This window comes from Convolutriloba macropyga, chromosome 8 (genome assembly GCF_964194025.1).
Source record: "Convolutriloba macropyga chromosome 8, txConMacr16.3, whole genome shotgun sequence".
Lineage (NCBI taxonomy): Eukaryota > Metazoa > Xenacoelomorpha > Acoela > Convolutidae > Convolutriloba > Convolutriloba macropyga.
The window spans coordinates 1263832-1276759 of NC_134475.1; the positions used below are offsets into that span (position 1 = coordinate 1263832).

The 12928-nt window shown below is 33.5% G+C and overlaps 1 protein-coding gene across 1 annotated transcript; it reads left to right on the forward strand.

Moving 5' to 3' along the window:
* LOC142343848 (uncharacterized) lies at positions 1 to 12662 on the forward strand. The gene is made up of 2 exons (XM_075395213.1): positions 1 to 427; positions 12381 to 12662. The coding sequence occupies exons 1-2, from the start codon at positions 199 to 201 to the stop codon at positions 12539 to 12541; spliced, it is 390 nt and encodes a 129-aa protein (XP_075251328.1). The 5' UTR covers positions 1 to 198; the 3' UTR covers positions 12542 to 12662.
* Positions 12663 to 12928: the final 266 nt, after the last annotated feature.

Below are 12928 nucleotides of genomic sequence, written 5' to 3' on the forward strand. Positions count from 1 at the left end.
TGACACGATAAACGCTCGGTAAACAAGCCAAGCTTTATTTTGCACCAAAAATTTTGAAAAGCCACACACGCAAATCAAAGTCAATATACAAATATTATCTCTTATTATTGGCCATTTGAATTTGAAGCTAAACGTTACAATACGAGTCCAGCAAAAAGCAAAAATTGTAAAAGTAATGAATTTGATACAAACTTGAACATGCATCATTACGGTTTCGTCACTGCCAATGTGTTCATTTTTGTGACCTTGAGACCCGTGGGGTCAAAAGGTCAAATGTTTGAAGGTCAAGAGGAGGAGAATACGTTGCTTGAAGATCCAAATCTGTGGCCGGCTACCTATTTTGGAAGTATGGGAGTCGGATTTCTCATTTTCTTCTTGATGATGTTTCTGCTTTATTTGGCCATGAGGAAAGAAATCAGAGCTGCGAGTAAGTTGACCTCTTCAAAATATTTCTGCATAATTGCTATATCCCATTCATTGTTCCGACCCATGTTAGTGGGTGAGGAACTATATGCTCAACCGGTTTTTCCTTTTCAACAATCCCCCCTTTGGTACCTAGTAGAGAGTCGCCCCGCCCCCTTCTGTGCTAGACTTACCACAAAATTATTTGGGCTACAGTTTAGACAGCCGAATAGAAGTTTACGCTGAATAGCGGACCGTTGTTCACGGCCATGCCTCTCGTGTGCTGTGGGATGTAATCCAAAAATTGAGGGTCGGTTACTGCGGCAAAGCCGCGCCGCGCGCCAAGCGCACCACCGAGCCGCCAGTCGGAAATTCTTTTCGCTTTGTATTGATATTCAGCCAATAAACATAGTTTAGCGTATTTCATTCTATTCCGTTTGAAATAACTTGCGCATATGTGGAAAGTCATTAGTCGTCTCTGATTGGTTAATTAATCGCTCGCTTCAATTCTATTCAAGAACAGCCCCATCTTATGCAAACAGGGCAGCTTTTGAAAAGATCCATAGGAAGATGCAGCGCTATTAGAAAACGCGTCGAAAGTAGAATATTCTGGTTGCCATTTTTTAATTTTGCCTTTTTTTGAGGAGTTATATAGGTTTAACGTTTTGAGAACATCTGACCGATTATGGCTTTTGCTCACTTTTTCAGTATTTCTCATTCAAATTTTGCCCTATTTTAGTAACATATAATGATTGTTCACAGCATTGTTTTTGTTTTTAATTTTGGAAGTTCATAGAGGTTTGCTAAGACTTTTACGCCGATTTTTTCTGCTAAACTTTTCTGATAGTATCCTCTGCGCACGAAACACGGCGTCAATTCAATTCTTTTTCGCTCGCTTTGTCCCTGGTATTTTGTCAGTTTTGCCGTAATTAATGCCCAAAAAACTGTGGCAATGGTTTCATCAAAATAAGATCAGAATATTTTGGGCAATTATTAGCTAGTTGAGTGATGTCGAAGTATAGCCCGATTGGCTTTCTTTCGGTAATTTAATTAATTTTTCATCGATTTAAAACGGATTTTCAGCAACTTTTTTCTTATTGCAATTTTTTAGCTTTTGAACTTAAAGTTATCAAATGCTTGGGACAATTTCAAAGGAAATATGGTCTAAAAATTTGTTGTCGGCTGATTTGTTTTTTATCAATTTTTTTCTACAATACGCCTTAATTCTTGGATGTTAATTTCAACTTTTTGCTGAATTCAAGATTGTTCACTGCGTACAAACGGTTATGAGAAACTTTTCCTGTATTTTTACCAAAAGCAATTAATTTTTACCGTCAAGACTTGTTTCCAAATTCAAAAAAGTAAATTTGTGAAAAGTTTTTGGTTGCCAGTTTTTATCTCGTTTTTTTAAAACTATCTTGACATGCTTCAAATTGAACGTTTTTAGAGTAACTTTATGGGGCCGAATCCAATTTAAACGAGAACTGTTGGAAAGATTATTGAGTACTTGAGAAGATGTAAAAATACGCGAGAGAAAATATAAAAGTCAAAATTATATTTGAAATTCCGCCTTGCTGACATTTTACTCTTTAAAACTGAGCGTCGGTAGATTGCGTCTAAGCTCTTTAGCAGCTTCAGGAACAGTTTTCATTAAATTAAAAACTAAGACGACAGAGTTGAGTTTTAGATATCAATGATTTTGCTTAAAAAAGTATCCTATTTGTTATTGATGTCAGCAAAAGATTTGGTCTTCCAAAGGTTTTTTTTTACTACGAGCGGAGTGATTTTCAATTAGGTTAGGTCAAAGAGATACATTATTCCAAATACCCGATGCAACTGACCCGGTGTTTTTCAAAACCATCATATCACAAACTTTTTTGGGTAATAACTGACATAGTAGAAAATTTGTACAACCCTATCAAGGAAAAAGTTGCTTCTTTTTGAAGACATCTGCCAGTTTTTTAATATTTTCTTAAAATAGTTTTATAATTGTGAGCAGAGAGCAGTTATTGGGCTTTTTGAGATTTATTTTCAATTAAGAGATGGCACTGTATTATCTGAAGTATAAATAACCTAGTTTTTTATTATTGAGAAGTTGATAAATATTTCCGGACTTTAATTTTTTTATTGTTTTCTTTATCGAATTGACAAGTAAATCAGTCGGTTAATGGTCACAAGTCAGATATAAATTACACAATGTAATTTTTAGACCTCTCGTTATTTAAATTAAACGAGAGGCCCCGTATTCTGCTATGTATAATACTATATGAAGCTGCTAATATTTTTTGTCGAATAATAAAAATTTAAATTCTTTGTTCAAATGCATTTTATCATCTTATTTAGCTTGGTTTGGTATTTTTTTGTTTTTATGCAGAACATTATTCCAATTCAGTTTGCCTTTTTATGTCAAGAACAGTTATTTGCTGTTAAAAATGGTAAATTGTTGTGTTGTGCAATTTTTACTCACCAACAACATATTCCATCCACCAGGAAAAATTATCTGTATGAAATGCCAATATTATCAGTTTGTCATACGGCAATGGATACCCTTCATGTATCCATATCCGTATTTTATTTTTTTTAGTTGTTATAAATTCCATTTGAAGGGCAAATGCCATTTAAGTTCAGTTGATGTATACTTCCTCCCATTTTAGTAGTTTTTGTCTGTTCACTCTGTCTGTAAAGGAAATACATTCGTTCACGATATAAACAAATCCAAGAGTTGCTTCCGTTATGCATGATTAAACTTTGAACAAACTTTCTTTCTTAAATTGTATCATTCTTAATCTCATTCTCCAATTTGCAGTGCTAACGCTCAGTTTAATTTAATTCTTGCAAACGCTTCTCATTTGAGCTCAGTAGTTCGACTAGAGTCAATCGCACCGCGATTGCCCATTCTTTAAAATAATCATTTGAACGTAACAACTAAACTTGCCATTCGCGGCGCAAGTGCCTATCTCAACTTGTACGAGAGCATTTGCAATTCAATTGACTATACTCATTGTGTATGAGAATAACATGGCGCAGTCAGCAGCGGACTCAAAGAAAACACCACTGCACATAGAAGCAATTTGGGAGAAACCGACAGCAACACCTTCTCTGACGTGGGACAAATGGACGCAACAATGGAAACTGGCTCTACTTGCTAAGGAAGGGATACAATTAGACACCCTGTTAAATGATCCCCCTGCAACGGTGACTTACCCGCCTGAACCTACCTACGAAGAACCGGTAGAAAACCACACACAGGCAACGGAAAGAGATCGTAAAGTTCGAAATCAGCAATTGAAAGTAAACTGGCAAAAACCGTTGCAAAAAGGTTGAAGAAATTGGGATTCTCTGTGGAGACAAACCGTGGGAAATTTGTGAGCAGAAGACGATATCGTTGCTATATCTGAGCATTGGTACAGAGGGTCGGCGGATTTTCAAGAGTAAATACCCTCATTTTCAGATAGAGAAACAACATTTTAAAGACTTGTGGCGGGCAATGGAGGACTCATTCACAAAGGTTCGTAATATAACTTACGATCGTTTCGTTTTCTACTCGTGTAAGCAGCAGAAAGGAGAGTCGGTGGAAAATTTCTATGGTCGCCTCATAGAATTGGCGGAAAATTGCACTCTGGGTAGTGAAGAGACTACATTGATCCGTGATGCATTCATATTGAATATGCTTAATCACGAGACACAAAAGGAATTGTTGAAGGAAACAGTAGAACCACCAAAAGCATTGGAGATAGCCATACAAATGGAAATGGGAGCACAGAATCAGCAGAAAATAAACCAAAACTTGATGTCAGGTACTACTTCTGTGAATTTCATTAATAGTAACCCAGTACGCAATCGCAACGCGAATGGACTTTCAACAAAACGAGACTTCACACGCTACCCAACTGTCCCTCAAAATTATCAATATACGAGTGTTTGTATGAATTGTGGTCTCCGTTGGAGTCAAAATCATAAGCAGATCTGTCCCGCGAATGGTAAGAAATGTAATAATTGTGGTATTATGGGTCATTTTGCCAGAAAATGCCGCAAACCGAAAGGTTCGCAGAATCCGATACAGAAAACTCAAAAATCAAATGTAAACCAAATCGATCAATTGCCGGAAAAAAGAAAGTGACGATGAAGAATCCGTCAACTATATAACAAGCTATCAACAATTGTATGAACAGGTGTACGATTCAAACTATGATAGTGATTCAGATGACTATGTAGCGGCGATTTCTTCTGAGTCCGTTCATCAATTGGAACCACTGAATGTGGAAGTGCAAACGGGGGAAATAAGAACATCTGCTATGATTGACTCTGGAAGTGCCGTCAGCATCATAACAAAAAGTTTAGCGAACAAAATCATCCGATCCACAAAATCAGCCAAATGGACAGATACAACAGAAAAAAGGAATTTGAAAACATTCTCAAACGAACCAATCAAAGTCATTGGGCACTTGGAAACCACAGTAATCTACAATCAATGGAAAGACACATCAGCGATGCTGACTGTGGTAGACGATGGGCACAAAATTATCATCGGAAGAGATCTGTTCACTACATTGGGACTTGCAGTTGTTCAACAACAACCAGAAACTGGTAAATGTGTTTATAACATCAATAATTCTACATGTAAATTTAAGGAGACAATTGCGACGCAATTTCCACATCTAGTATCAAGAATTGGCTTATCTAAAACACAAGTAGCGAAATCAAATTTTCATCAAAAGTTTACAGCAAAGCATCAAAAAGGTCGACGTGTTCCGATAAATCTCCAACCTAGAGTGTCAGAAGAATTAGAAAGATTACAGACTGAAGGTCATATCGAAAAACTATCTAGTTGCTCTGACGAACATTTTATCTCCCCGATCGTAATCACAGTAAAAAAAAAGATCAGTCGACGTATATATTGATTATACATTTTTGAAAGCGCAAATTCCAATCAATCTCACTTCCTAAATATATGCAGTGGTTTTTTGTTTTTTTTTCGTTTTCTCCCCTATCAATTGTATTTCTCCAAAATCATCATTTTTCCTGGGAAAAGCAAGTAAATCGGTTATATTACAGTATTAGTTGTTAGCATATTTCGTTTTAGGTACTCGTTCGTTTTTCCAAAAAGCATGTTTTTTATTTCGAAATTGTTTTTGGTTTTGATGTAAAATTTTGTATCGTCAGGGAACTGAATCATTGCAAAGCGTCTTTTCACTTCTTCCTAAAAATCATGGATGTAGAAAATGAAAATGAGAAGCAGTAAAATAGTTGTTGGAGAAACAACATGGTTGACTATGTCTATTCGGAAAAAAGTCCTCTAGTTTCACACACTGCTTTCTGTCGGCTAGAAACGAGTCAAACGCTTCTAAAACGCTATATGCAAAGCAGAAATCAGTAAGTACTTAATCCGGAGAATAATTCGACGAGCTATTTAATTTAACGTTTTTTCTTGATCGATAACATGCTACTGATTTTTTGAATTGATTGTGACCACACTGTAAAGTCTTGAAGAAATGTAAAACAACAACTGTTGACTTTTTGTACTTTTGAAACATAATTGAAGACACTGGATTTTTTGTTGAGGTTGTATTCATTTGCTTGATTCAATAGAAGACATTTAAAGACCGCCTTTTTTCAATTTTCTATTAATTGAAATTAATTCCGGTTTAAACAGCTTATGTTATTGCTGTGATTTATTTTTTTGCAAGGGTTGAAAAAATTGTATATTTTGACATCAAAAAATTGTAGCTCTTTTGATAACCCAGGATTCTCCTTTTGTTGTGTTTTCACAAATGAGACAAATTTTGAATTGATTGTGACCACACTGTAAAGTGTTCAAGAAATGTAAAACAACAACTGTTGACTTTTTGTACTTTTGAAAAATAATTGAAGACACTGGATTTTTTGTTGAGGTTGTATTCATTTGCTTGATTCAATAGAAGACATTTAAAGACCGCCTTTTTTCAATTTTCTATTAATTGAAATTAATTTCGGTTTAAACAGCTTATGTTATTGCTGTGATTTATTTTTTGCAAGGGTTGAAAAAATTGTTAATTTTGACATCAAAAAATTTTAACTCTTTTGATAACCTAGGGTTCTCCTTTTGTTGTGTTTTCACAAGTGAGACAAATTTTCAACAGTACATACTTCTTAAAAAAATAGCATAAAATTATTCGTACGAAACCAGCGACATCTTTTAACTCCATCGTTTTTTACGGAAAATTACAAACATCTGATATAGTAATGTAGTTTGCCAAGAGCCCAGTAAATTTATCAATGTTTTATTTATTGCCAACAACTCACTTGATTTCTAAACATTGCACAGCTTAGAAGACATTAAAAAGATAAATTAGTTTGCAATTAGACAAGTAAACTCAAGTTACAAATTGAGTTGTTTCCTTTGCACAACAAACATTGATTTTAAAAAAGAATTCCCGTTAATAACTCTATGCACAGTGAATGCACAGGTAAACACTAGACCGTTTTATTAGTTATAAAAAAAGTTAGTTAGAAAGTATCTTTCGTACTTAAAAAAACTGTTATTTTTACATATATGAATCTATGTTTCTTGAATCTCAATTACCCCTATCAATGTCCGTTTCAAATTATAATCACCCTGAACTAAAGTTTTGCTGAACCCTACAATGTGTTCGCAGTATTTATTCCAGAATTAAGACTTACTGTTTTGTCAAGATTCAGAATATTTAATTTAACGTTTTTTCTTGATCGATATCATGCTACTGATTTTTTGAATTGATTGTGAGCACACTGTAAAGTGTTCAAGAAATGTAAAACAACCACTGTTGACTTTTTGTACTTTTGAAACATAATTGAAGACACTGGATTTTTTGTTGAGGTTGTATTTATTTGCCTGATTCAATAGAAGACATTTAAAGACCGCCTTTTTTCAATTTTCTATTAATTGAAATTAATTTCGGTTTAAACAGCTTATGTTATTGCTGTGATTTATTTTTTGCAAGGGTTGAAAAAATTGTTAATTTTGACATCAAAAAATTTTAACTCTTTTGATAACCTAGGGTTCTCCTTTTGTTGTGTTTTCACAAGTGAGACAAATTTTCAACAGTACATACTTCTTAAAAAAATAGCATAAAATTATTCGTACGAAACCAGCGACATCTTTTAACTCCATCGTTTTTTACGGAAAATTACAAACATCTGATATAGTAATGTAGTTTGCCAAGAGCCCAGTAAATTTATCAATGTTTTATTTATTGCCAACAACTCACTTGATTTCTAAACATTGCACAGCTTAGAAGACATTAAAAAGATAAATTAGTTTGCAATTAGACAAGTAAACTCAAGTTACAAATTGAGTTGTTTCCTTTGCACAACAAACATTGATTTTAAAAAAGAATTCCCGTTAATAACTCTATGCACAGTGAATGCACAGGTAAACACTAGACCGTTTTATTAGTTATAAAAAAAGTTAGTTAGAAAGTATCTTTCGTACTTAAAAAAACTGTTATTTTTACATATATGAATCTATGTTTCTTGAATCTCAATTACCCCTATCAATGTCCGTTTCAAATTATAATCACCCTGAACTAAAGTTTTGCTGAACCCTACAATGTGTTCGCAGTATTTATTCCAGAATTAAGACTTACTGTTTTGTCAAGATTCAGAATATTTAATTTAACGTTTTTTCTTGATCGATATCATGCTACTGATTTTTTGAATTGATTGTGAGCACACTGTAAAGTGTTCAAGAAATGTAAAACAACCACTGTTGACTTTTTGTACTTTTGAAACATAATTGAAGACACTGGATTTTTTGTTGAGGTTGTATTTATTTGCCTGATTCAATAGAAGACATTTAAAGACCGCCTTTTTTCAATTTTCTATTAATTGAAATTAATTTCGGTTTAAACAGCTTATGTTATTGCTGTGATTTATTTTTTGCAAGGGTTGAAAAAATTGTTAATTTTGACATCAAAAAATTTTAACTCTTTTGATAACCTAGGGTTCTCCTTTTGTTGTGTTTTCACAAGTGAGACAAATTTTCAACAGTACATACTTCTTAAAAAAATAGCATAAAATTATTCGTACGAAACCAGCGACATCTTTTAACTCCATCGTTTTTTACGGAAAATTACAAACATCTGATATAGTAATGTAGTTTGCCAAGAGCCCAGTAAATTTATCAATGTTTTATTTATTGCCAACAACTCACTTGATTTCTAAACATTGCACAGCTTAGAAGACATTAAAAAGATAAATTAGTTTGCAATTAGACAAGTAAACTCAAGTTACAAATTGAGTTGTTTCCTTTGCACAACAAACATTGATTTTAAAAAAGAATTCCCGTTAATAACTCTATGCACAGTGAATGCACAGGTAAACACTAGACCGTTTTATTAGTTATAAAAAAAGTTAGTTAGAAAGTATCTTTCGTACTTAAAAAAACTGTTATTTTTACATATATGAATCTATGTTTCTTGAATCTCAATTACCCCTATCAATGTCCGTTTCAAATTATAATCACCCTGAACTAAAGTTTTGCTGAACCCTACAATGTGTTCGCAGTATTTATTCCAGAATTAAGACTTACTGTTTTGTCAAGATTCAGAATATTTAATTTAACGTTTTTTCTTGATCGATATCATGCTACTGATTTTTTGAATTGATTGTGAGCACACTGTAAAGTGTTCAAGAAATGTAAAACAACCACTGTTGACTTTTTGTACTTTTGAAACATAATTGAAGACACTGGATTTTTTGTTGAGGTTGTATTTATTTGCCTGATTCAATAGAAGACATTTAAAGAGCGCCTTTTTTCAATTTTCTATTAATTGAAATTAATTTCGGTTTCAACAGCTTATGTTATTGCTGTGATTTATTTTTTTGCAAGGGTTGAAAAAATTGTATATTTTGACATCAAAAAATTGTAACTCTTTTGATAACCCAGGATTCTACTTTTGTTGTGTTTTCACAAGTGAGACAAATTTTCAACAGTACATACTTCTCAAAAAATAGCATAAAATTTTTCGTACGAAACCAGCGACATCTTTTAACTCCATCGTTTTTTACGGAAATTTGCAAACATCTGATATAGTAATGTAGTTTGCCAAGAGCTCAGTAAATTTATCAATGTTTTATTTATTGCCAACAACTCACTTGATTTCTAAACATTGTACAGCTTAGAAGACATTAAAAAGATAAATTAGTTTCTAATTAGACAAGTAAACTCAAGTTACAATTTGAATTATTTCTTTTGCACAACAAACATTAATTTTAAAAAAGAATTCCCGCTAATAACTCTATGCACAGTGAACGCACAGGTTAACACTAGACCGTTTTATTAGTTATAAAAAAAGTTAGTTAGAAAGTATTTTTTGTACTTAAAAAAAACTGCTATTTTTACATATATGAATCGATGTTTCTTGAATCTCAAATACCCCTATCAATGTCCGTTTCACATTATAATCACCCTGAACTAAAGTTTCGCTGAACCCTACAATGTGTTCGCAGTAATTATTCCAGAATTAAGACATATTGTTTTGTCAAGATTCAGACTATTTAATTTAACGTTTTTTCTTGATCGATAACATGCTACTGGTTTGTTGAATTGATTGTGACCACACTGTAAAGTGTTCAAGAAATGTAAAACAACAACTGTTCACTTTTTGTTCTTTTGAAACATAATTGAAGACACTGGATTTTTTGTTGAGGTTTTATTCATTTGCTTGATTCAATAGAAGACATTTAAAGACCGCCTTTTTTCAATTTTCTATTAATTGAAACTAATTTCGGTTTAAACAGCTTATGTTATTGCTGTGATTTACTTTTTTTGCAAGGGTTGAAAAAATTGTTAATTTTGACATCAAAAAATTGTAACTCTTTTGATAACCCAGGATTCTCCTTTTGTTGTGTTTTCACAAGTGAGACAAATTTTCAACAGTACATACTTCTTAAAAAAATAGCATAAAATTATTCGTACGAAACCAGCGACATCTTTTAACTCCATCGTTTTTTACGGAAATTTGCAAACATCTGATATAGTAATGTAGTTTGCCAAGAGCTCAGTAAATTTATCAATGTTTTATTTATTGCCAACAACTCACTTGATTTCTAAACATTGTACAGCTTAGAAGACATTAAAAAGATAAATTAGTTTGCAATTAGACAAGTAAACTCAAGTTACAATTTGAATTATTTCTTTTGCACAACAAACATTAATTTTAAAAAAGAATTCCCGCTAATAACTCTATGCACAGTGAACGCACAGGTAAAGACTAGACCATTTTATTAGTTATAAAAAAGTTAGTTAGAAAGTATCTTTCGTACTTCAAAAAAAAACTGTTATATTTACATAAATGAATCTATGTTTCTTGAATCTCAAATACCCCTATCAATGTCCGTTTAACATTGTAATCACCCTGAACTAAAGTTTCGCTGAACCCTACCATGTGTTCGCATTATTCATTCCAGAATTAAGACTTACTGTTTTGTCAAGGTTCAGACTGAGAACAATCACGTGCGAATAGAGTTTTTTGTATCACCTTTTTTGATTCTCTTATTCGATTGAATATACTAAAAACAGTAACAGTAAGTGACCAAGAGCATGGCATGCGGGACTGCAATTGCATAATTTTAACTCTTCTGACTTGATTCACCTGTACAAATTGTTTTCTGTTTCCCGAACAACTTTTTAAAATTTGCAGGGCCAAAATATTATTCCTTCAGTTTTCAAGTAAATATTGATGATTGACAAGTTTATATATATCCAGGAATATTCATACAGTTATTTTTTCACCCAGAACGAATTTCAGGTCTTGATCAGTACTTTCTTCAGTGAAATACACGTCTTGAGTTCACAAATCAGTACTGATCACGTCTTATCTCAAGTCTTAAGATTTGTGAAGACATGTTAAGACATGGTTAAGACTTGTCAAGTCTAATTCAAGTCTTGGCCAAGACTTAGCAAGTCTTGAGTCAAGTCTTGGCCAAGACTTGACAAATCTTGCTTCTTGAGCAGTTAATAAGCAAAGTAGAGTTTTTAGAAGAAATTATTTATAATTAATGCATTTCAAAATTAGCTTAACTGGAGCAACTTTTTATACACGAAATTTGCTAATGGTTCAAAACTTGTCAAGTCTTGGCCAAGACTTGCTCAAGACTTGCGCAAGACTTAAGAATTGATTTAAAACGTGCCAAGTTCAAAAACTGACATGATCAGAGCTCTGATACAGTACTGATCCAAGACTTGCAATTTCACGGAATCAGAATTCATTAAAACTTGACGTTCAGTCCGGGCAAATAAATCCTACAATCAAAGCCTACGGAACTAATTGACATTTTCTCAAAAATCTTCAGTGTCAGTTCAATGAGAAGAACCACAGTTGAACTTCCCGTGCTAAACCCAAACAGCCTGTCTATCACTTTTAACACAAAATTTTAGCCTAAAATTTTAGCAGTTATTGGTATGTCGTGATAATAAACATTAAAAATGTCTCGATTAATTACAATTGAAACAAATTGGGCCAAAACAGTTGCAGTAGTTTCCAGTATGTTAGCTTAGCGCTAATTTTATCAACTCAAGAGAAACTAGTGTTTTTTTATTTTCAAAATTTTCTGTTGGAGTTAAAAACTGAAATTGCTCTCTGAACTTTGCATTTTCTATAACGTCTGTCAGTTTCGTAAAATCAAAAAAGCTATTCAAATTTGCCAAGTTTTAGAGGGAAAAAATTGTTTTCTTGCAGAATCCCAAAATGATCAGACATCAGTGCACATGACGGAGGCAGATTTAGCACAAAAATGTAAAAAAAAAATGCTGAAAAATTATTAAGCTCTGTGAGATTTAAGCTGAAAATTGCTGAAATGTAGAAAGTGCTATTCGCTCTTCATTTTCAGCCCGATCGGCGTTTTTCGTACATAAATAAGCAATGAAAAGACGCTATTGCATATCTTGACCTCGATAGCCAATTTGATTACACATATCGACCATGTTATAGAATTCAAACGTGATTCGCATATTTTAGACGCTTCACAGAGTGCGGATGCGTCCCGAGAAGAAGCCTTGAAGCGTGGTCACGAAGCACGATCATCAGCAGCCACCAGTCCTGACCATTCACACCATAATCCCAACTCCGTTAAAAATATCGGGCGCAATTTCTCACTCTCAGTCACAGACTATGAGTGACAGAAAAGCCAAACAGAAACTGATTACAGAAACTCTCGCCAAAATTAAATTAATTGTTTGTACAAAAGTGTGCTTTGTAGATTTTAGTGAAGAATTGGATTTAAAAAACTTTTTTTCAGAATAGTTTGATCAAAGTTTTTAGAGTCTCTGACAAGGCTCGCGTGTTCCTGGCTTTAGACTCTGATCAGACCACCTTTGAGTCACACTTGGGGTCGGGAAATTCTGAAAGTGCATGATTGCGCAAAATTCCCCATCTCGAGGTCTGCATCTAAGCTCGTTTATGACGCAGAATTTTTTTTAGTGCACCCAGGAGCTACGATGTGTTCAGCCATGCACAGGTAAGGACTTCTTCACAATAAGCAAAAATGCACCAACTAATTAGGTCTA